Source organism: Ovis canadensis, chromosome 10, assembly GCF_042477335.2.
Source record: "Ovis canadensis isolate MfBH-ARS-UI-01 breed Bighorn chromosome 10, ARS-UI_OviCan_v2, whole genome shotgun sequence".
NCBI classification, from domain to species: Eukaryota; Metazoa; Chordata; class Mammalia; order Artiodactyla; family Bovidae; genus Ovis; species Ovis canadensis.
The window spans coordinates 65,154,837-65,180,443 of NC_091254.1; the positions used below are offsets into that span (position 1 = coordinate 65,154,837).

The 25,607-nt window shown below is 39.3% G+C and overlaps 2 protein-coding genes across 5 annotated transcripts in view; one reads left to right on the plus strand and one right to left on the minus strand.

The window, feature by feature from the left end:
* UCHL3 (ubiquitin C-terminal hydrolase L3) overlaps positions 1-25,607 on the plus strand; it is a 112,414-nt gene that overhangs the window by 31,556 nt on the left and 55,251 nt on the right. The window lies entirely within an intron of this gene.
* COMMD6 (COMM domain containing 6) overlaps positions 1-25,607 on the minus strand; it is a 27,842-nt gene continuing 2,235 nt past the window's right edge. Inside the window, exons 1-5 of one of the 4 annotated variants that reach the window (XM_069601774.1) lie at positions 22,144-22,920; positions 22,044-22,055; positions 9,244-9,396; positions 5,187-5,267; positions 441-2,650 (exon numbers count right to left, since the gene is read on the minus strand). In XM_069601774.1, the coding sequence (XP_069457875.1) occupies positions 2,600-2,650; positions 5,187-5,267; positions 9,244-9,396; positions 22,044-22,055; positions 22,144-22,209 (363 nt within the window). In that variant the 5' untranslated portion in view covers positions 22,210-22,920 and the 3' untranslated portion in view covers positions 441-2,599. Of the gene's footprint in view, positions 2,651-5,186; positions 5,268-9,243; positions 9,397-22,043; positions 22,056-22,133; positions 22,921-25,055; positions 25,097-25,607 lie in introns of those variants that run through there. The other 3 variants (XM_069601775.1, XM_069601777.1, XM_069601776.1) reach the window with 3 other exon arrangements.

The window sequence follows — 25,607 nt, forward strand, 5'->3', positions numbered from 1 at the left end:
TTTTTATCAAGTATTTTAACAATTTCTTTCAGTCTTTATTTTTTGGCCACACCACGTAGCATGCTGGATCTTAGGTCCTCAACCAGGGATGGATCTTATGCCCTATGCATTGGGAGCATGGAGTCTTACCACTGGACTGCCAGAGAAGTCCCTCAAGTATTTTTTTAATAAAATGGTATTTTTCAATAATGCAATATGAACTTAAAAGTTAATTTTTTAATTGCTCTTCTTCTCCCTCTTCATATGCCCTCTCCATCAATGCTTACAATCTGGTAAACATCTTTCCTTGATTTCCCTAATTTTCAATTAAGAATTCAAATATATATTGAGCACATTTTACACGGTTTTATGAAATAACTGTATGTGTTAACAGCAGGTGTATTGTCAATACATATTGATAATGGCAGGTGAGTGGTATGCTAGAGCAGAGATACAATGAATTTATTCAACCATTTATTCTTTATTATAGACAGTCGCTGCTTCATTTTGCTTTGTACTGCTTGAGGAAATGTTACAATAAAAATCTTCATACAAATATCGTTATTCAAGTTTATGCTTACTTGCTGTTGTAATGAACACTCTAAAAATCTCACCAGCTTACCACAAGAGTTTGTTTCTAGCTGACATCACTGCCTGGTGCAAGTCAGGCTGTTACCATGAGTGTGCCTCCAGTCGTGATTCAGGGGATCCATCTTATGGGTTTACTATCTCAGATTTTTTCATTTCCAGCAGCCAACATGAGAGAAAGCTTGGAGGCCAAAGAAAGGTTTATGACAAAAACTGGATGTGGTTTGGGACACGTCTGCCCCAGATTCCACTGGCTACAACCCAATCAGAGGCCCCAAACTAACTGCAAGGGAGGCTGGAAAATGCAGCCTTCTTGTGTGCCCAAACTGGAACTGGGTGAACATTTAGACAAATTTGCAAATGTTTTTATATAGATTAGTGGCTTTATTCCAAAGGATGTATTTCTCAACTGCAATTTCGGAGTTGTGAAATTTCTACATAACGTGTGTGTCTACATCACTTTGCAAAAAAGACCATAACAACTCCTATCAGCAGAGTACGAATACTCAGCACCATTTTTACTTTTCTAAATCTCCCTTCCTTTCTAGTGCTGAAAGACTAGAAACTCAATTGACCAGATTCCTGTGTCAACAGGATCCTGGTTTAACTTCCACCAATCAGAGGCACTCTCACTGAAACTAGAAGAGTGAAGAAAGCAGGCAGCCTTTATTTCATTCGAACATCCTGACAGATGGCAGAAATGGCCTGTATAGTGGCTTCCAGGTGACATCCTGCATTGTGCAGAGAGTACTGGCAGGGGCTTTCCCTGAAATTCCTGCACTACTGTATTTTCTAAAAGCTAGCAATAATTTCTCCTTATTCCCTCAGTCTTTCTCACAGTTAAGTGAACATCTCATTTCTTATATAAAAATATCTTTTTACTTCAAATATTTAAAGAAATTTGTTTGTAGACTAAGAGCTAACTTACACATCAACATAGTGGGTCTTTTGTTTAGGACCCATTTTTTTCTCACATGTGATTTTTTAATTCTTATATTTCAGATATATTTGTTTTATATTACAGTTGTGGAACTGCTGTCTTCCCAAGCCTTAAAATTAACATAAATATTCTGTAACACTTCTAATTTTTGTATTTTATAGTTAAATCATTAACTCATCTGAAATTTACTTTTGTATGTGCTGTCACTATTAGTATCATTTATTAAATTGTTTTCTCATCCAACTGAAATACCATCTTTGTCTCAAATGTCTTGATCTATTTCTAGGCCACATAGTCTATTCCAGTGATCTGTTTAACTGAGAAATGCCATATAGTGTCAACTGTTGTGGTTTTATAAAATATTTTAACTGGTTTACAAATCTAAATTCAAGAGATCACCTAACACAATAATCTGTGTTACCAGGTTAACTCAGTTGTATATAAATTCTTAATAAAACTTATCTTTCTATGTCTGCATATACTTGAACTTTCTACAATATTAATAACAGAAATATCTGAATGCTTGGCTAATATAAGGGAGCAATGACCAATCCTAACCTGATTTCAAATTTTTTTGAGAAGCAGCAGCCTCACTCTTCTCACTAACTGCTTTCACAGCAAATGAATGTTATAAAACTGAATTTGTAAAGTAACATTATCCTAATCAAATACTATTTTTGCCATTTATATATACTTTATATATAAGACTGTATGTAAAGGCATCTATGTAAGAGCTTGTTTACAAAATGGGTAACACTACCAGTAATTTTTAAAACTGTTGGTTCAATACATAAACTTGTGTTGCTTTTACTATTATTCAACTGTTTGATTTTTTTTTATTCAGATATAATTCACATACCACAGAATTTACCCTTTAAACTATCCAAATCAGTGGTTCTTGGTACATTCACAAAGTTGTGCATCAATCACCACTTTGTAATTCCTGTTTGTCTGATTTTTTTATTATTATTTTAAAAAGTGGAAAACCAAAAGTATAATTTTCATTCAATAAATATCATTCGATCCTTAAGCAGCTTTGTTGCAGAAAGTGAAGTCCGTGATTTTAGATTATTTTCGGTTTAGAATCAGTTTTCACACAGTTTCAATAATTGCAGCAATTTCCTTGAACTGTCTGTAGAAATTCTGAGGAGAAAGGGGGAAACAATATTAATTTTGCTTTTAGAGGATTCTTTAGTTCTTTTAATTATATCTGTCCAGCAGAGGGTCTATAACTTATTAAGTCTGCATTTTAATGTTAAATCCTCAACTATTATTATTCAAAGCTTACCATAAGAAGCAAAAGGTGTAATCTGGTGCAAGCAAAAATACTACTGTAGGGTTGAATAATTAGCTCATAAATAAACTTTCTGAAAGCATCCAACAAAGTTCGTTAGGACCACACCACAAAAATTTATTAAATGTCCAGCACTGTCATAAATAATAGACTTTTAAAAAATGATACATTGGGTCCCAGGCTTTGAACCAGTTTTAATTTAGTGAAAGACTGCATTTCAGGGTGATTGATAGAGGCTGTCTTGTCAATTACAATAAGAGAGACCCAACACTGATAGCAGCTTATATGCGTGTGTGCTCAGTGGTGTCTGACTCTTTGCAATCCCATGGACTAGGGCCTGCCAGGCTCTTCTGTCCATGGGATTTTCCAGGCAAGGATACTGGAGTGGATTGCTCTTTCCTCCTCCAGGGGATCTTTCTGACTCAGGAATCAAACCAGCATCTCTTGCGTCTCCTGCATTAGCAGGAGGATTCTTTACCACTAGCACCACCTGGATTTATATCCTCATATTTTCCCTCTTCTTTGGACTTAATCCTCTATTTTGCTTCTTAAAAGAGTATCTGTATTTTGTTTTAATTCATGCGTAAATTTATTATGAAGGAGGAAGTAAACATTTGTTCAAAAACATATACTGATGATCATAATTTCAGCTGCTGCTGCTGCTAAGTCACTTCAGTCGTGTCCGACTCTGTGCGACCCCACAGACGGCAGTCCATCAGGCTCCCCCGTCCCCAGGATTCTCCAGGCAAGAACAGTGGAGTGGGTTGCCATTTCTTCTCCAATGCATGAAGGTGAAAAGTGAAAGTGAAGTGGCTCAGCCGTATCCAACTCTTAGTGACCCCATGGACTGCAGCCTACCAGGCTCCTCCGTCCATGGGATTTTCCAGGCAAGAGTTCTGGAGTGGGTTGCCACTGCCTTCTCCAATTTCAGCTACTAAAAAGATATTAATCAAAAGCTCAAAGAATGTTCCTTCATCCACAGTTTTGTAATGGGACTAACAGGCTCTGACTGCCTGGTTAGCTATCAGGCATGTAAGAACTAACTTTAAAAGAGCTGTCCCATTTGTGATCTTTTTCCTGAGAAAATTTTAAGAGGTGGAATCTGGGAGCAAAAATGCAGCAAAGAAAAATAAGAATTAGGCCAGTATTATAAATTACAAAAGGACTGAGACCTGTGTTACTTTTTGAAGTGGATTTGGTCTTTATATTCAGCTGAAGGCTACTCATATATCACAATACACTGCATTTCTTTCTTTTCAACCTAGTCTTAACTGCTTCCAAGACACCACTTCACATTAACAGTGTTGAAGCATGACACTTTTTCGTTCTAAAGTGGACATATCAGTTCTAAGAGAAAGAAATGAAAAGGAAAGAAAATCCTTAAAATCACTACCTCAAAAAGATATCTGCACTCTCAGATTCAATGCAGCATTACTCACAATAGCCAAGGTATGGAAACAACCCAAGTGTCTAGTGACAGATGAATGGATAAAGAAAATGTGGTGTGTATATATACACAGTATTATTCATCCTTTGAGAAGGCAGTTGTGCTATTTTTGACAATATGGGTGAACCTGGAGGACAATATGCTAAGTAAAATGAGCCAGACACAGAAAGACAAATACTACATGATCTTACTTATATGTGGAACCTAAAAAAAAAGTGAGATTCAGGGTAACAGAGAATAGATAGCAGTTACCAAGGCTGGGAAGGTAGAGGACATGAGGAAATGCTGGTCAAGAGGTAAACTTTTCAGTTACAAGGGAAGTAAGCTCTGGAGACCTAAGGCATAGGTGCTGGCCACAGTTAATATAATCACTACATACTTGAAATCTGCTAAAGAAGAGATTTCAAGTTTTTACCACACACACACAAAATGTTAACTATGTGAGATGATGGATATATTAATTAGTTTGACAGTAGGAATCTTTTCATAATGTAAACATATACCCAAACATCACACAGTATACCTTGCATGTATACAATTTCTGTCAATTTTACCTCAATAAAGCTGGGGGAAAATACAGTTTGTAAAAGAAATCAAAAGTATCCCAGAGGGCTTTCCCCTGTGGCTCAGTGGTAAAGAATCTGCCTGCCAATGCAGGAGACCTGGGTTCGATCCCTGGTCCAGGGAGGTCCCACACACCTTGGAGCAACAAAGTCCGTGTGTCGCAACCACTGAAGCCCGCATGCCTGTCCTCCGTAACAAGAGAGGCCCATATACTGCATCTACCCCCGTTTGCTGCAAACAGAGAAAAGCCCGGGCAACAGCGAAAATAAAGAAATTACAGAAAAGCATCCTTGAGTGGTATATGAGGAGATTTTCTTAAAACAGAAGTCTGGGGTTCCAGTTCAAGGCGGTGGAGTAGAAGGACGTGCGCTCACCTCCTCTTGCAAGAGCACCAAAACTGCAACCAGCTGTTCAGAAACTATCAACAGGAGGATGCTGGGACACACCAAAATACCCTACACCCAAAGACAAAGAAGCAGAGGGAGGGGCTCAATCACAATAAAATCAAGTCCCACACCCACCAGGTAGGCAACCCAGAAACTGGAGAACAGTAATACCAAAGAGAGTCTCCCACTTGTGGAGGTTCTGAGCCCCATATCAGGCTTTCCAGCCTGGGGATCTGACAAAGGCACTAGGAATTCCCAGGGAATCTGACCTTGAAGGCCAGTGGGATTTAACTATAGGACTTCTGTAAGATGGGGGAAACAGAGACTCCAGTCTTGGAGGGCACAAACAAAACCTTTTACACACCAAGACCCAGAGTAAAGGAGCAGCAAGCCCATAGGAGACAGAACCAAAACTACCCGCGAGTGTCAGAGAGTCTTCTGTGGATGCGTGGGTTGGCAATGGCTCACCACAGGGATGGAGGCACTGGTAGCAGCAATCCTGGCCTTCTAGGATTAAGGCCTTCCTGGCCTTATGTCCCCCTTGGCATAAGCCCTCTTGGAGGCTGCCATTAACCCTACCATAGAGACCATAGAGCCCACAGACCCCGGGGCTGGGTCGCCTCAGGCCAAATGACTAACAGGGAGGGAGTGCAACTCCACCCATCAGCAGATAATTGGATTAAAGATTTACTGAGCAAGGCCCTGCCCACCAGAGCAAGACCTAGTTTTTCCCACCTTCTCCCTCCCATCAGGAAGCGTACAGATGCCTCTTAGCCTCATCCACCAGAGGGCAGACAGACGAAGCAAGAAGAACCACAGTCCCATGGTGAGTAGGACAAAAACCACATTACAGAAAGTTAATCCGGATGAAAAAGCAGAGTTATAACCCAAACGAAGGGACATGATACAAACCCCCCAAACAATTAAATGAAGTAGAGATAGGCAACTTTCTAGAAAAATAATTCAGAATAATGATATTGAACATGATCCAGGATCTCAGAAACAGAACAGAGAAAATGCAAGAAATGTTCACCAAAGATGCAGAAGAACTAAAGAGCAAACAGAGATGAGCAACACAGTAGAAGGAATCAAGAGCAGAGTAATGGAGGCAGAAGCACGGATGAATGACCTGAAGGACAGAATGGCAGAAATCACTACCACAGAACAGAATACAGAAAAAGAATGAAAAAAAAAAATAATGAGACCTCTGGGACAACATTAAAGCACCAACATTCGCATTACAGTGGTCTCAGGAGGAGCAGAGAGAAAGGACTTGAGAAAATATTTGAAGAGATAATAGCTGAAAACTTCCCTAAGAGGGGAAAGGAAATAACCAAGTCCAAGAAAGGCAGAGAGTCCCAGGCAGGATGAACCCAAGGAGGAACACCCCAAGACACACAGTTATTAAACTGACAAAAAAATTTTAAAAGCAACAAGGGAAAAATGACACACAACATACAAGGGCACTCCCATCAGGTTGTCAGCTGATTTCTCAACAGAAACTCTGCAAGTGATGGAAGGGAAGAACCTACAACCAAGAATACTCAGCAAGACTCTCCTTCAGATACGATGGAGAAGTCAAAAGCTTTCCAGACAAGCAAAAGTTAAGAGATTCAGCACCACCAAACCATCTTTTCATGCTAAAGGAACTTCTCTAGACAGGAAACACAAGAGAAGGAAAAGACCTACAGAAAATACACCTAAAAGAAAATGGAAATAGGATCATACATATCGATAATTACCTTAAATGTAAATGGATTGATGCACCAACCAAAAGACAAAGACTGGCCAGGCAGATGAAAACATATGCATGTATGCACTTCGACTTACCACATCACTCTGCTTGACCCCCTAAAGTATATATAATTATTTTATACTGTTAGATTAATCATGTTCCCATTATGGCTTGCAACTGTAATTATCTTTTTATTTTTTGTCTGGCTTTTGATTGTGAAAACAGATAAACATCTTTTACTACTATGATTATGTAACTATTACTCACTTAATACCATTGTATCATGACTGGTCAACAGAAAAAAATAGAATTCTGTATCACCAAAATTGCTATTTAATAGAAAAATTTGTAATCACTTTTTAAAATCCAGATGCATATGAGAATTATCTTGGAATTTGCTAAAAAATACAAATGCCCAGGTATTACTATTTTTCCTCAAAACCCCAGATATGTTTCTAATGAGCAGCCATGTATAAAAACAACTGGACTATATGATGATCTTTTATCTTTACCTAGTTAGTTCCATTTTTCCTATTCCATATTCAGTGCTCCCATTTCACTTAGTTCATGCTTTCCAATGTCTCCAACTTTTCTCTCTCTCTCTTTTTTTTGAAGTTCATTCTCAAGTCTTTATCAAGTGTGGTAGAAAAGCTTCTGTATACATATATGTGTATGCTGCTGCTGCTAAGTCACTTCGGTTGTGTCCGACTCTGTGCGACCCCATAGACGGCAGCCCACCAGGCTCCCTCGTCCCTGGGATTATCCAGGCAAAAACACTGGAGTGAGTTGCCATTTCCTTCTCCAATGCATGAAAGTGAAAAGTGAAAGGGAAGTCGCTCAGTCGTGTCCGACTCTTAGCGACCCCATGGACTGCAGCCCACCAGGCGCCTCCATCCATGGCATCTTCCAGGCAAGAGTGCTAGAGTGGGGTGCCATTATATATATATATATATATAGTAGGTGTAATATACGTATATTTTAGAAAACATAAATTTTGTCCAAAAAAATTATGACATTTTGATTCCACTTGATTTTGTATGAATAGAATGCTAGATTTCTAATTTAAAAGAAACAGCAGATATACAACAAGCAACAAAGGTGTATTGTATAGCACAGGGAACAATAGTCAGTATCTTGTAATAACCTATAATGGAAAATAATCTCAAAAATAACATATGTATATGTATAACTGAATCCTCCTGCTGTGTACCTGAAACACTGTAAGTCAACCATACTTCAATAAAATATATATATCAAGAAGAAAAAAAAAGAAGTCTGGGACCAATATATTTTCAGTTTTATAAAGAATTCTCATTACATTTCCATTTCATTAATCATGGTGGCCTTTCTTAGATTATTTGACTTTTTTAGAGTAGGAAGAGCTATAAGTAAGAATTCATATCTATTCACTCACCATAGGTATCAAAATGAACAAACAAAAACAAAACTCTAAGGTCAGTTAAATTAGCCAAAGACAAAGCATTGAAAAGAAAATCTGATTTCTCATCTACCTTCTTTCTCCCTTTCTTGCTTACAGAAAAGAGGTGAAATAATAATATATATAATGGGCTTCCCAGGTGGTGCAGTGATAAAGAATCCGCCTGCCAATGCAAGAGACTAACAGTTACAGGTTTGATCCCTTGGTCAGGAAGATCCCCTGGGGGATGAAATGGCAATCCACTCCAGTATTCTTGCCTGGAGAATTCCATGCACAGAGGAGCCTGGTGGGCTTTACTCCATGGGCCCACAGAGAATTGGACACATCCGAGCAATTAAGTGTGCATGTGCACACACACACTAAAAATAATATATATAACATGATTCTAAATATAAACTACTAGGTTACTCAAAACCCTAGCAGATAAAATTAGCTATCAAGTACTAGTATTAGTGATCTGATCTGCATTTAGTAAACATTATTAGTCAGAAAATTCAAGGTCAATACTGTTCAAAGGTAAGATTAATTTAGCTTTATCATTCTTGAATATTAAGCCTAAGAAGAATATAACAGTTAAATACAAAGTAAATATCCTGCTAGAAAAGATGCAAATTTCTTAAATACACTCACAGATGAGTACTACGGAAGTGATGGAGTGTCAAAGTATACAAATTCAAATGTTATATTGAAAATAAATATATTAATAATTCCAAAATAAAACAAATTGAGATCTTTTGTATGTGTTAATAAATGTAAAGCACTCAAAAGAATTGCAAATCAAGTTAAAATTTTCTCTTAAAAATGATTTTATGTATCTTTTTAAGCAGCAGTTATAGAATAACAGCTAAAACCAAATGCATTATATCACAAACCTGAAACTGTGGGATTGTCATTTCAAAGGACTTGTTCTTCACTTGGCCTGAATGATCTGCCACTTTGAGCATCACTGCAACATAAGGATACTTAAGAGATCTGCAACTGTCGGAGCTCACAGCCATACCCAGCTTCCACTGAAAATCTATGAGCTGTAATAAAAGAGTTCACAATAATACACCAGTTATAACATTGCCCTGAATGCAGATATTTATTCACATTTACTGCTCTCGAATTCAAGTTTTAATTTCAAGGCCAATCATAATAAAAGAAAATGTCTTCAACTTAATATTGTTAGGGGGATAATAATCAAATGAACATGGAAAGAGGCAAAGGGACACAAACAGGGTTGGAAAACAACAACACTGTCATAATTACAAAAGGGAAAACACAAAAACAAAATTTTCCACCAGATGTGAAATGGAGGTAGACGTGTCCATATCATTTTCCTTTGTTTTTCAGTTTGCTTCTGTCCTTAAGGGGACTTTTGAATCATCTTTTATCTCATTTTCCTGTTCCACATATGTCCTTCCTGCATTTCACAACCCGAAAGTCCTAAAGTGGAACGTGAGTTATATACCATCTTCATATTTGACTGAGGCACACATGAGAACAATTCGTTTCCTTCCTCATCTCAGTCCTTGACCTGAAACCTTACACTAGCATGAATACTGGGGAAGGTGGTTTTAGATTTCATCACTGCTGACGGATACTTGGCAGGTGATGTGCTAGGCAGTTTACATGCATTAAATGCCACACTGAATCATCATAACATTATAATCTATTATTTCCATTTTGCAGGTGATAAAACTAAATTTCAGAGAGCTGACATAATATGCACAAGGTCACACATTTCCAGACTCATAGCTGAAACCAAAGTCTTTTTGACTCCAAAGAGTACATGCTTATTGACTACTGGTTGCCTCAATACTTTCTAGCTAATTCTTTTCAATGATTGCTCAGTGTTTCCATGACATAAATCAGGACTGGATAAATGCAGCCCTCAATACAGAGCTCAAACCTTAAGACAGTATACAAGAAAATTTTGTATCTTGTACCCAAAGCTTAGGCAGATAAGTAGGATACAGTAGGCACTTACCAAAAGTACCTATTGACCAATACCTTTTGTGACCAAATGAATGCTTACTGGGCAAACAGCTTTACTTATTAATAAAATTTTTTTAAAGGTGGGTTTACCATAAGGACCAAACTTTCCTCCCATCTTCAGACTGGCTTTAGACAAAATCAACTACAGTATGAAGGCCAGGCTGGTCCTGATAAAAGGTTAACATCTTTGATAAGTAAAAAGGATCTGTACAGGTCCTTTTTAAATAAAAGTTTCCCATACAAAAATAGAGAAAGGATAATGGGTAAACAAGAAAAGAACTACAAGCTGATAAATATATGAAAGGAAACAGGAAAATGCACATTTAAACCACAAAGAGATATCACTACACACCCACCAAAACAGCACAATTTTAAGTTTGACGATTCTAAAACTGGCATGGAAGGATGTGTCACAGTGCACTGATGGCAGTCTAAACTGGGCCAGTCTTTCAGAAAATTAGCTTCACTTAAAGTTATACATGTCCAGAGATCCAGTGAGTCAATTACTAGGGATAAAACTTAGAAAAACAAGATACTTATATAATAAAGTTCTCAGAAGTTATATTAAAAACAGCCCTAAACTACAGATACTCAGATGTTCATCAGTAATAAATGAAATGCTGCAGAGCAATGAAAATGAATGAACTTCAGCTACCCTTAACACAAAAAATCTTGAGATAAGTCAAAAATTTCATTATTCCATTCACTTAAAAACTTGAAAAAAAGGAAATATGATATTGTTTACATATACGTATACAGATGGCAAAACTGTGGAAAAAAGCAAGGCTATGATTATCACAAAGGGATAATCATTACCTCCAGGGAGGAAAGTGGAGGATATTTGATCGGGGAGGGGCATATGGTGAGCTTCTAGGGTACTGTGTGGCAGTGGTTTAGTCACTAAGTTATGACCAACTCCTGTGAGTTCATGGACAGTACCCTGCCAGGCTCCTCTGTCCATGGGATTTTCCAGGCAAGAATCCCGGAGTGGACTGCCATTCCCTTCTCCAAGGGATCTTCCTGACCCAGGGGTCAAACCCACATCTCCTGCACTGCAAGGGGATTCTTTACCTCTGAGCCACCAGGGAAAGGTAGCTGTACTTTGTACTGTTGTATTTCTTGCATTTTGACTGTAATTACACAGATGTTCACCTTTAAATTACCCATTTTTTCGGTAACTATTTGAGAAGATGAGGTTGATTAACTATACTATAGTAATCATCCTGCAGTGTATGTATGTCAAGTCATTATGCAGAGCTGTACTTCAATTATATCTCAATACAACTAGAAAAAGTAAAATTATTCATTAAATAATTCATATGTTATGTATGTTTTGGTATATGTGTTCCCTTGCACATGTAGCAGAAGAAGGGGAGGATATGTCAGTGAGCTCCACATTTCTGGTTGAAAGGAAAATTTTATTGAAAGGAAAGCATTAGTGGGAATAAAGTTAATGTCTGAAGAATAACAGAACTGAAAATGAGAGGGAAAAAATGTTTTATATATTCCTTAAATATACATAGAGCAAAGAACAAATGCTTGGTAAATATTAAGTTGAACCAACTACCAATGAAGACAGTTGATACGTGGCTAAGGGGCAGGGCATTTATCTGTCTTCAAGTGAAAGGTTCTTATAAGAAAGTATGGAAAATAAAGCTGACAAAAGTTCAAGAATCAAGAAGCCATAACTTTTTGCAAAACTGTATAAGTTTTCAAAAGTTACAGTTGACTCTTTAAAAGTGTGGGTTTGAATGCAGGGGTCCACTTACACACAGATGCTTTTTAATAGTAAATAGCAGAGTACTACACGGTCTGCAGTTGGTTGAATCCACATATAGGCAGAGGAACCCAGGATATGGAGAACCAACTATAAATTACATATTGATTAATCCCTATACTGTTCAAGGGTCAACTGTATTTTATCTTATTATGAAAAACATTATCATGTCAAGTTATTTAAACTTCTCCAATTGGCAACAAGTACTCACTAAAAGTTTCTGAGTACAGAGAACAGCATGAAAGTATTGATTTAAAAATATTCATCTGGTGGCAGGAGAACATAGTAATCCAGGTTCAAGGTTTTCTGTACCGGAACTACAGTGGTGACACGTAGGATTAGGCTTATTGATAAAAGAATGACTTGACAGGTCTTGATGATTGTTTGCAGGGTTAAGGGAGGTATCAAACACAACTATAAAGGTTTGAGCCTGAAGAATATATCATATAGGAACCAGGGCTTTTTATATTTTAAGTCTAAAAGTGTTATCAAACCGTGATAATTAACCTATATAAGAAAAGAATCTAAAAAACAATATATGTATATGTATATATAACTTAATCACTTTGCTGTACATCTAAAGCACAATATTGTAAATCAACCATAACCAATAAAATTAACACCAAAAAAAGGGATAAGGAATATCTCAATAGGAATGTTCACTAAGCAGCTAGAAATTTCAGCACAGACTTCAAGGGAGTTCATGATTAGAGATATCATTTTACATCAGTTAGATGGTGACATTCAGAAACCTAACCAATCATTTTTTAAATTTATTTGGCCATACAACTCATCGATGCAAGAAGTTATATTTTTACTGTCCACAATAAAATGATAGAGTAAAATATTGAAAAGTGAAATAAAACTCTGGATTATCCAGAACATTTCAAGCAGAACAGCAATTAAAGAACACAATGTTGGAATTCACTGACCATTACGATGGTGGAATCGGCAGATGGGAAAATTAGGGACAGCTGTCATTTACTGTGGGGAAAAGAGCTTTTCACATGGGGAAAACAGCTGGGATTAAGTTTATGGGATGAGAATTTCTCAAATTCTAGACTGAATATTTACATGCAAATTAAAAACAAGACTTCTAAGAAGTGTGTTGAGCCTCAAATAGGAATTAGCTGCAGAGAAGATTTTCAAAAGAAAAAAAGAAAAAAACAGGGCTGTGGAGAATATTAAAAATAAAGCAATATAGTTCAAATTTCTTATAGAATGAAGGAAACGATTTAAAAAAAAAATACAGAAAAACCCAGTAGTAAAAAAAAAACAAAAAGAGAGAGAGAGAATATATATAAGTAAAACGAATACAAAGACAAAAAATCAAGATTCAACTATAGATAAAAAGATTAAAAAAATAAAAAGAAATTAGCTGTAGTCTGTCACACTATTAGTTGACAACCTGGCTTATATCTCAACATTCAAAAAACTGGCACCATGACTTCATGGTAAATAGTTTGGGAAAAAATAAAAACAGTGGCAGATTTTCTTTTCTTGGGCTCCAAAATCACTGTGGATCGTAACCTCAGCCATGAAATTCAAAGACATTTGCTCCTTGGAAGAAAAGCTATGATAAACTTTGATAGCATATTCAAATATTCAAAATCAGAGACATCACTTTGCCTACAAAGGAACATATAATCAAAGCTACAGTTTTTCCAGTAGTCATGTATGGATGTGAGAGTTGGACAATAAAGAAGGCTGAGCATTGAAGAATTGATGCTTTCGAATTGAGGTGCTGGAGAAGATGCTTGAGAGTCCCTTGGACAGCAAGGAAATCAAACCAGTCAATCCTAGAGGAAATCAACCCTGAATATTCATTGGAAGGACTGATGCTGAAGCTCTAGTGCTTTGGCCACCTTACACAAAGAGCCAACTCATTGGAAAAGACCCTGATGCTGGGAAAAGACTAAGGGCAAAAGGAGAAGGGGTTGACAGAGGATGAGATGGTTGGATGCCATCACCAACTCAATGGACATGAGTTTCAGCAAACTTCAGGAGATAATGAAGGACAGGGAGGCCCAGCATGCTGCAATACATGGGGCAGCAAAGAGTTGGGCACAACTTAGCAACTGAACAATAACAAGAAATTATGGCTGAAGTTATCAATAACATAAAAACATCGCAATAAAAATTGTGTACAAAGAAAAAAATTTTAAGACCATTTCAGTTTAAATTTACCTTTTATTTTTCAAAATACAACCTAAGAGAAAATTTAAAAAATAATCATGCAAAACTGTGCTATCTGAAAAACTATCGTCATATTCCTATGTCCTCATTCCCAGTTTTTGTATGCAAGTTTTATAGCCAGAATCACAAAATACACACTTATATGTTCTCTCCTTTTTTAAATGGAAGTTTTCAAATGGAAAGTATTCTGTACACATTAACTGCTCTCTAAAGTACTTAAGGAAAAGATTGGTTAAGCAACTCATCCAAGGATACAAAACTAATAGAGCTGGTATTCAAATCCAAATTTGTCTGATTCCATATCCCAGCCCTTTTCATTAGATCAATACTTAGCTGCAACAAGACAATGATTCAGAATTACATAAAGTTCTAATAAGTAAAGAAAAGCAGACAGGTCTGGGATGGGGCAAGAATGTTTAGCATCTTCTAAATGCTAGACCTGAATTGTCCAATACAGTAGCCACGAGCCACCTGTGAATATTATTAGCTCTAGCCTAAGTAGACAATGTTTGCTAAGCCTTTCTCATCTTGCTCAGCAGCACCTTCATCCATGCTTTGATTTTCTTCATAGGACTGATTGATTTTATTTAGTTGCTAAATCGTGTCCAATTCTTTGTGACCCCATGGACTGTTAGCCCACCAGGCTCCTCAGTCTGTGGGATTTCTCAGGCAAGAATATTGGAGTGGGTTGCCATTTTCTTCTCCTGGGGATCTTCCTGACCCAGGCATTGAACCTGGGTCTCCAACACTGGCAGGCAGATTCTTTACTGCTGAGCACCAGGGAAGCCTTTAGAACAGTTTCTAAAATCATGGTAATTATGGTTCATCCCCTATGTCACCACAGGGGGAAATGGCCTTATCAATCTAGTTACTACTGAATCTACTATAACATTATCTGATCTGATATAAACTGAATGTTCCAATAAGTTATCTGTTGAACTAATATGTTTAGAAATTCAGGGGTATATGGCAAATGATCTCCAAAGACAGTTTCCAACAACTAATGCCACTCCTCTCTGTAAGTACACATCACTCCTCACATCAAGAAGGGGGACTTATTTTCTCCCTGCACAAATCTGAGCTGTCCCTGTGCTTGTTTTGACAAGTAAAATATGACAGAAGAGGTGCTCTGGAACCTGTGAGCCTGAGCCTTAAGAGAACTGGAAGCGTGTGCTTCCTTCTTCATGGAATGCTGGATCTTGGGACCTACCCACTTGGAACCCAGCCATCATGACGTGAGCAGCCACATGAGGAAGAGCCAAGTCATGCCTATGATCAGCTCAGGCCAGGTCGTGACTAGCACGTGAGTGAGACCTCTTCACTTCTGGCCCAACTAGGCTCCTAGATGACTGAGGTCCCAGCTGACCTGAGAAGGCGTAGAAACGAGCACCCAGCTAAGCCCAGTTAACCCACAGACTCATGAAAAACAATTAAACAGCTGTTTTAAGTCATTAAGTTTGGGGTGGTTTGTCATGTGGTGACAGATAACTCAAACAGAGCAAACACAACTAGCTGGAAATAGCTTTGTTAATAAACTTACTACAATATATGATGATTTATCAAAAATGAAATCTCAAAACTAGCTAATCTTAACTCTATTCATTTTTAGAAACTGTAGCAAATACAAATAATTAAAACAATGTTTTAATGACCTATTTTCCAAGTGGCTCAGGCTTGAAACTTCAGTTAATTTTGATTTTTCTCTCTCTGCAACACAAAACACTTACGAATTCCTAGGTACTCAAGATCTGATTTCAGTCAATGCCACTGATATTTACTCCCTCCTTCCCAATCTCACCATTACAAAGTTTTTTAAAAAGCCTGCCTTCAGACTTTGCTGGCAGTCCGGTGGTTAAGAAACCACCTGCCAAGGCAGGGGACACAGCTTCAATCCCTGCTCAGAGAAGATCCCACAAGCCATGGGGCAACCGAGCCCGTGCACCACAATTACTTAAGCCCCAGTCTAAAGACCACGAGCCACAACTACTGAAATCTGCGTGCCTAGAGTCCGTGCTCCATAACAAGAGTGGCCAGTGCAATGAGAAGCCTGTGCACCGCAAGGAAGGGTAGCCCCCACTCACAACTAGAGGAAGCCTGCATACAGCAATGAAGACTCAAGAGCAGCCAAAAATGAGATAAACAAATGACTTTTTTTAAAAAAATAAAAGCTTGCCTTCAATTTTACTGCGGCCCCCTAATTAGTTTCTTGCCTTTGGTCTTTCTCAGCTCCAATCCAGAGGAGACTCTAAACACTACTTATAAAGGAACCACATCTAGCATCGCAGGTCAAAACCCTACTGCCTCGAGAACTAGTTAGAACCCTTCCCTTGGCAGTTAAGTCCCCTCACAGCACAGTCCCAAATCACTTTCGTGCTCAAGCTGGACCGCATCCTTTCTTTACATTATCTTTCAGTCTTTACACTTTTGTTCATGCTGCTCATTCCTCTAGAATACAACTCTCAAAGGTCTATCTAAAATTCAAAATGCCTCCCAGTTTTCCCTGCTCTGTGAAGTCCTTCGTGGTTTACTCAACCTTTCTATGAATGTTCATGTCACTTTTTACACCACAGCACTTAGAACATTCTGCCTTGAACAGTACTCATCTGTGGATCTGTCTCCCTCCCCCACTATCTACTAGACTGTAAAATCCCTGAAGGGAGTTCACACATCCTCATGTGACTTGCAGGTCCCAACAAAATACACAGAAGAACAAGAACAGTCATGCATTTTATAAATTATTACACAAACTGTACAAAAATTTAAGTCATCGTCTCATATATGTTATGTTAGGTGACGATAGTGGTAAAAACCCACTTGCCTATGCAGGAGATTCAAGAGATGCAGGTTCGATCCCTGGGTTGGGAAGATCCCCTGGAGAAGGGAAAGGTAACCCACTCCAGTATTCTTGCCTGGAGCATCCCGTGGACAGAGGAGCCTGGGGCTAGAATCCATGGGGTCACAAAGAGTTAGACATGACTGAAGCGACTGAGCTCGCATACGCATCTCATAAATAGGAAGAGGGAAAATGGCACTAGATGCCATGTGTCAATACACATCCTTCTGTTGATTCATACTATAAAATTAGCAAGAAGGAAAGCAATAAAATGTGGCAACAATCATTCATTTATAAGGAGTTCTAATTAGACATCTATAGAAGGGAACCGTGAATTAGTTCAAAACAATGATTCTAAGTATCGGAATGTGAAGCAATGAGTAACCTTAGACCTTCTGGTGCTGGACAAGATGGGATGGTATGTTAAATTTAACAAGTTCAGACTCAAGTCGACAGACCTGAGTTTGAATTTCACCTCTGCATCCTTCTACCCATGTGGCTTTGGACAAGTTACTATGTCTCTATGCCTCAATATTCAGTGAAGTATTTAGGAAACAATAGCAATACTATGTTCTAGGCACTGGGACTATTAAAAAAGTAAGAGTTCCTGACCTCAGAAACTTCCATTCTAGTTGAGAAGACAGACAATAAGCAAATACATATATGATGTGGTGGCAATGAGTGTGAAAAACAATAATTTTTTTGGCCATACCTCCTGGCATATGGTCTCTTAGTGCTCCAACCAGGGATGGAAACTGCACGCCTTCAGTGGGAGCTCAGAGTCTTAATCACTGGACGTCCCAAAAGAGGTTTTAAAAATGCACATAAGGGGACAGAGTGACCAGGAAGGCTATTTAGTTACAGCCTGGGGCAGATCTCTATGAGGAGATAATTTCTGAATGCGGAGACACCTGCGTCAAGTGAAGGAAAAAGCCACATGGATACCTGGAGAACGAGGCTGGAGTGGCATGAGCTAGAAGAGTGTGGAAAAGACCAAGAGGCATTGTTTGAAGAGCCTTTAGGCCAAGGAGCATATGTAAGACTTTTTTCTAGTGAGACAGAAATTCTCTCTTATAATTGGCTTCAAGAAGGGAAAAGACCTGGTCTAGATGGCAAAAGTCCCTCCAGATTGATGAAGAGCACATGCAAGTTTTAAGAAGGAAAACAAAAAGACTAAACCGTGAGCCAAATGTAGTAGCTAGGGGTTTCCCTGGTGGCTCAGTGGTACAGAATCTGCCTGTAATACAGGAGAAATGGGTTCAATCTCTAGGTCACGAAGATCCCCTGGAGGAGGACATGGAAACCCACTCCAGTATTTTTTCCTGGGAAAGCCCATGGACAGAGGAGCCTGGCAGGCTACAGTCCACAGGGACGCAAAGAGCTGGACATGACTTGTGACTAAACAACAACAGTATCTACGCAAGAAGATGGTGGCAGCAAGGGGAGATAAATTTAGAGAATGTAAGAGGGAATGCTTGCTGATGGACTGTATGTGAGGTGTGAACTCTCACTGGACATGTGGTCCCAATTAATCTTGCTGATTCTTGTATTGGTGAGAAATATTTAAAGACAGAAGGTATTATAGTTCAAGGAATTTAGTATTAGTCCTAAAAATGAGCTATATTTGGTACACTGAAAAAGCATATACTACAAATAGAAATGACTTATCGCTATGTCAAGGATTTTTTCCCCTTTCAATACTACTAAATACAAATAACCATTTTGTCTGTATTTTAAAACATATCAAAAAACACATTATGAACTTTGAATAAAAATATCCCATTTGAGATACTGGAGGTAAAACAGAAGTGTGAGGTCCCACTAACAACTGGGGGTAGGGGGTGGGGTAACATTTTAACTCACACCTGTCTACACCTGACCTGCCTCTTGAGAGGCAGGTCAGGAATCAACGGTTAGAACTGGACATGAAACAACAGACTGGTTTCAAATAGGAAAAGGAGTACCTCAAGGCTGTATATTGTCACCCTGCTTATTTAACTTATATGCAGAGTACATCATGAGAAACGCTGGGCTGGAAGAAGCACAAGCTGGAATCAAGACTGCCGGGAGAAATATCAATAACCTCAGATATACTGATGATACCACCCTTATGGCAGAAAGTGAAAAAGAACTAAAAAGCCTCTTGATAAAAGTGAAAGAGGAGAGTGAAAAAGTTGGCTTAAAGCTCAACATTCAGAAAACTAAGGTCATGGCAATCTGGTCTCATGGAAAATAGATGGGGAAACAGTGGAAACAGTGCCAGACTTTATTTTGGGGGGCTCCAAAGTCACTGCAGATGGTGACTGCAGCCATGAAATTAAAAGACACTTCCTTCTTGGAAGAAAAGTTATGACCAACCTAGATAGCATATTCAAAAGCAGAGACATTACTTTGCCAACAAAGGTATGTCTAGTCAAGGCTATGGTTTTTCTAGTAGTCATGTATGGATGTGAGTTGGACTGTAAAGAAAGCCAAGTGCCGAAGAATTGATGCTTTTGAACTGTGGTGTTGGAGGACTCTTGAGAGTCCCTTGGACTGCAAGGAAATCCAACCAGTCCATTCTAAAGGAGATCAGTCCTGGGTGTTCACTGGAAGGACTGATGCTAAAGCTGAAACTCCAGTACTTTGGCCACCTCATGTGAAGAGTTGACTCATTGGGAAAGACTCTGATGCTGGGAGGGATTGGGGGCAGGAGAAGGGGACGACAGAGGATGAGATGGCTGGGAGGCATCACTGACTCAATGGACACGAGTCTGAGTAAACTCCGGGAGTTGGTGATGGACAGGGAGGCCTGGCATACTGCGATTCATGGGGTCACAAAGAGCGACTGAACTGTCTACACTGAGCCTTCCAGGAATTCATCAATTACAGTTTGGGTTTTCCTGCCCTGGCACTGGATTTTATGGCGGTTTGTGTTGTGGCAATTTGCGATTCTTTGTATTCACCTATCTCTCCAATTCAGGGGACAGCAGTTTGCCCTGTGACCTCACTCCTCTGATAAATCCAAGAACTGTTCATTTTTTAGTCTGTTCAGCTTTTCACCTATTTTAAAGCAGAGTGATGACTTCCAAACTCCTTACACACTGGACCAGAAACCAGAAGTCAGTCACTTTTTATAATTTTATTCATAAAAGTTCAAACATCTTTGGTTAGGTTTATTTCAAAGCACTTATGACTGACTAATGTTAAAAATGACATCTTTTCAAAAATATTTTTCAACTCTGTCTTTGAACTACAGAAAAACACTGAATCATCTTCCTAAACTCTAATATCATTTCTAATAATCTACTTGTAAATTTATCTTGGCTTTTTCTATGCACAATCATATAATGTGTGAACGAATGCATGAAGGGATGTGGAGCACACTGAGTAACAGTCCCCTAAGATGTCCACATTGCAATCCCCAGAAACCTGTGAATATGTTACTTTACATGACAAAACAGACTCTATAGATATGTCTAAATTTAGGATCTTGATGTGGGAAGGTTCTTCTGGATTATCCAGCTGCGCTTTAGAAGAAAGTGGAGAAGGGTCAGCATCAAAAAAGGCAACATGGTGATGAAAGCAGAAAGACAAGTGATGACAGAAGCAGAGGCCGGAAGGATGCACTTTGAAGATGGAAGAAGAGGCCACAGGGAAGGAATGTAGGAAGCTGAAACAGACAAGCAGATTCTCCCCTAAAACTTCCAGAGGAAATACAGCCCTGCTGGTACCTTGACTTTAGTTCCATGAGACTAATTTTGAGCTTTTTCTTCAATTTATTTTTTAAGTGGAGGAAAATTGCTTTACAATGCTGTGTTGGTTTCTGCCATACAATGCAAATCAGTCATAATTATACATATATCCCCTCCCTTTTGATAATTTTGAACTTCTGCTCTCCAGCACTATAAGAATAAATGTGTTGTTTCAAACACACCTGCCCCTTCACCCTCCCCCCTCAAAAAAAAGGTTCAATGTTTAAAACTCTGTAATCCAGTATACTTCAGTCTTAGGATACCTTACTCAAATAAACATAGGACTTAACGTAAAAAAATGGTTGAGATGATTTATGACAGACTGAATTAAAGTTATTAAGCAATAACTCTGACCAAAGCCCCCTGTTGATTACTATCTGCTTTTCCCCCAGTCTCTCAGGAATCCTCAAAAACAACAGCAAGATCAGCTGGAGCCAGATGTCAGAGGGCAGTCAGTGGACATCTCTCAGTCCCTATGTTCTGCTTATTTATCTCAGCCCTTTCTTATATTTGTGTGGTCGTGGGTAACTTATATGTTTAAAATACTCTTAGTACTCTTCTGGGTAGTTTTAGTACTCTTCTGGGTAGTGTTACAGGTTACTTGCTAAAAACAGTTTATTAGTTGAAACAAGACAGGAACTCTTGCAAAAAAGTAACCGTCCTAAGATATGCTTAAAAATTCAAATTCTTATCCCAAGCGTAAAAAATACAAACACTGAAAGGTTAGAGGTAAACTCTTCATCTTCAACAAACTGCTTTTTAAGGGCTAAGAAAATGTTTGCGGTGCTATCTTTGTAAATTTTAACAATCTCTTCTCTGTATATATTACATGCCCAAATACTGTGCACCTAGAGTCGAATCAACGGCACTTAATCAAGGAAGATTAACATCTGGTCTGTACTCTTCGGGCTGGAGTGGTTGGGGGAAGATTAGTGGCTACAACCTCAGGAGCAAAGTGGAAGATGCAATCAGGAAGGCGGGACGAAACTCAGGGGCTCGTGGACACAGGCCTTGGTAGAGGGGGGTGCTAGGAAAGGCTCACGGTGGCATCGTCCCGCAGCTGCCGGCGGCGGGCGAAGGGTCAGGTTCAGTCTCCCGTCCCTTGCCCAGCAGAGCCAGGCGGAGGACGGGACTGGATGGCCACTCACTCACCTGGTTGGTGACCTGAAATGGAAGCAGAAAACACAATTCAGGGAACAGTCTTTCTTGCTTCGGAGCCCGCTGCCCCAGTTCCTTTCAAGCCAGGCCTTACCTTGGACTTAGCATCCAACTGGGGCTCACTGGACTCCTCCATAGCACGGTTCAGGGTTCCCACCATGCACTCCAGTGGACGCTCCCAGAAGCCACAAACACTTCCGCTTCCTCTCCCCGCCCCTCGAGGCCGGCCCACGCAGCGTACGTGGGGGGGGGGGAGGATAGAAACATCTTTGTATTATTCTCCTTAGTCTCAATAAGACATCAGCTTTATGGAGCCGAACAGTAATAAAGAAAATAATGTAAAGGAAAAGGTTTTAATATTTGGCATATAACCTGTGCAGGGAAAGAGCGACTATCTTTAGGATGCCGCAGCCCCCTACCTATCCCATAGACATGGACTCATCCTGTCTGCCGCCCACAGCGCCCTCTGCGCAAGCGCAGACTTGTGGCGGCGCAGACTGGTTAGAAATCAATGCGGGCTCAGTTCAGTCTCTCAGTCCTATCCAACTCTTTGCGACTCCATGGACTGCCAGGCATTCCTGTCCATCACCAACTCCCGGAGTTTAGTCAGACTCATGTGCATTGAATCGGTGATGCCATCCAACGATCTCGTCCTCTGTCGTCCCCTTTTCCCGCCTTCAGTCTTTCCCAGTATCAGGGTCTTTTCAAATGAGTTCTTCGCATCAAGTGGCCAAAGTATTGGAGTTTCGGCTTCAGCATCAGCCCTTACAGAGTCTCATTTTTAAAAAAGGAAACCTGATAGATTAAATGCCTGGCTTATAGAAACATGATAATGTTACGCTAGTCATGTTTTTTTATTGGGGGTACACTTTTTAATCCGTACTGCCGACAAATGAGGCCAAAAATGCGTCTGTCTGCAATGCAGGAGACCCAGGTTCGATCCCTGGGTTGGGAAGATCCCCTGGAGAAGGAAATGGTAGCCCACACCAGTATTCTTGCCTGGAAAATCCCATGGATCGCGGAGCCTGGTAGGCTACCATCCATGGGGTCGCAAAGAGTCGGACACGACTGAGCGACTTCACTTCATTTCACTTCAGTTCAGTTCAGTTCAGTCGCTCAGTCGTGTCCGACTCTTTGCGACCCCATGAATCGCAGCATGCCAGGCCTCCCTGTCCATCACCATCTCCCGGAGTTCACTCAGACTCACGTCCATCGAGTCCGTGATGCTTGAGTATTGCAAAAAGGCTATGTTTTAGGATGGTTGCTTGGCAATGAAACACAGGCTAAAGGCATATGACAGGGTCTCTACACATAAAGAAAGCTGGACATATTCCTACTGGGATAAATAATATAAGACAGTAATCATAGTGGTGTGCCATGAATAAGTTACAGGTGTGCAGAGAAACACCCTCTCCAATAGCTCTAGGGAAAGACGGGTGGAGCCTTGTCTTAGAAGATTCCCTGGGCTAGTTATGACTGCTTTGCCAAACTTATTTGATTAAGTCAGGTGTTGAAATCCCGGATTTCATCAATTGTTAGCTGCATATTTTTTCTCATTTGACTCCTCAGAAATCATACTGCACGTTGCATCAGATGGCTCCTTACAATGGCAGATAGCCAGGCAGCAGGTGTGACTCAGCTGTTTTTGTAGGTGTGTGCATGAACTTGGTTATAGCCATTCAACACTTCTATTGAATTATGGGTATTGTTGGCTGTGTACATACTATGTTCAAACACCATGTGAAATGTCTTTTAAAAAATTATGCTGTGATTTGCGTAACAGAAAGCTACCAGGAATGGAACCAAGCAGGAAAGAGAACAGTAGGTTGGCTGTAAACTTACACCACTAGGCAAATATGGGTTATTGGAAGAAGGACCAAAATTCCACGTCTTCTTACAAATCAACCAAATTACAATTTCCAAAAACGTGAGTAGACTTAAGTAAATAAAACAAAAAGGTTGGGAACTTCCCTGGTGGTCCAGTGGCTAAGACTCCTCGCTCCCAATGCAGGGGCCCTGGGTTCGGTCCCTTGTCAGGGAACTAGATCCCACACGTTGCAACTAAAAAAATAATTTAAAAAAAAAAAAAAGGTTGCTTATTTCAGTTCAAGGTTGGAGAAGTTGCCAGATCCCTCAGAATACAAGAACTTGACAAAATAAGAGCAGTTTTAGGGTCTCAAATGCTTTTATTAAGACATCAAACATCAATTTGTCAAAAACTTCCTGATGTGTTTGAATAGAAGCTGCTGAATTTTTAATAGTTTCTGGAAAAATAAGACTATGAGTATAGTCAAGTTGGAAATAACATTTTTGGAGGTAACAACTACATGTTTTTATTTGGTTATTTGAATTTGGGGCAGCTGTATCAACTGACACCTGGTTACTCCCCTGAATTTGAGTATGAAAATTTGGGGCAGATCTAGCAATTAGGTGTTGCTGTATAAACCCTGGGGCCACCACCCCCACAAATTCCCAATGTCATATTACAAGCAAACATTTATTTAGCTTATATGTCTTGGGGGTTAGCAGTGGGTTGGCCAGTGGAGGCTGGGCTCAGCTGAGGTGCTTCTGCTGTGTTCCAAGTGTCTATTACTCTCTTCCTGGAACCAGCAGGCTGGCCCAAGCTCATTCTGCTCCAGGTGATGATACAAGTACAAACAGCAAGCAGAAGCTTATTTAGGCCTGGACTTGGAACTGGAATACCATTATTTCTTCTCCACTTCATTGACTGTAACAGATCACATGGCTGAACTCAAAGTCAAGAAGTAGGGAGATATACAGTTGATTCTCATTATAAAGCAACCACAAACACTGAGTTAGTAAATGTCAAACCATTGCTCCTTGTGGGAAAAAGTTCTTGTGAGCCTCTGGTCACATTTTAATCAACCGATCAATACATTTTATGTATATTTTTGTTTAAAGTCACCACATTTAATCTACATTATTGATTCATTAACACTGATCCCAGGGCTAACAACACTATAACTCATGCCTGAAGGAACTTACCTAATATATGTATTTTCTCTACAAGGCACGTCACAGTTTTCCTGTGTGTGGGAATACAAAACAGCACATGAGCACAATGCTTGGGGCCTTTCTATACAGTGAAATCATCAACAAAAAGCACAAAATTGCAAATATATATATACATATATATATGGCATTAAATAGACTGTATAAAGGATTCATTGCCAATACAAGACTTCAAACAAGATGGCAGAGCACAGACTTGCTTGACGTCAGCTGGGAACTCAATATTTTTGCTACTCCAGGCGTGTCTGTAAATGACCTTGAAAGTGACATGCATAGTGATGTGGGGGTTACAAATAAATGTAGACAAATAGATAAACCAAAACACAGAACCTATGAATAATGAGAATTGACACTACTTTGCTCCTAGTGGAAAACACTTCAATGTTATATGGCAAAGGGTATAGATAAAGGGAGAATTTTTAAATGGGGGCCTTACATATATGTATAACTGAATGACTTTGCTGTACACCAGAACAGAACACAACATTGTAAATCAACTCTACTTCCATTTAAAGAAACGAAAAC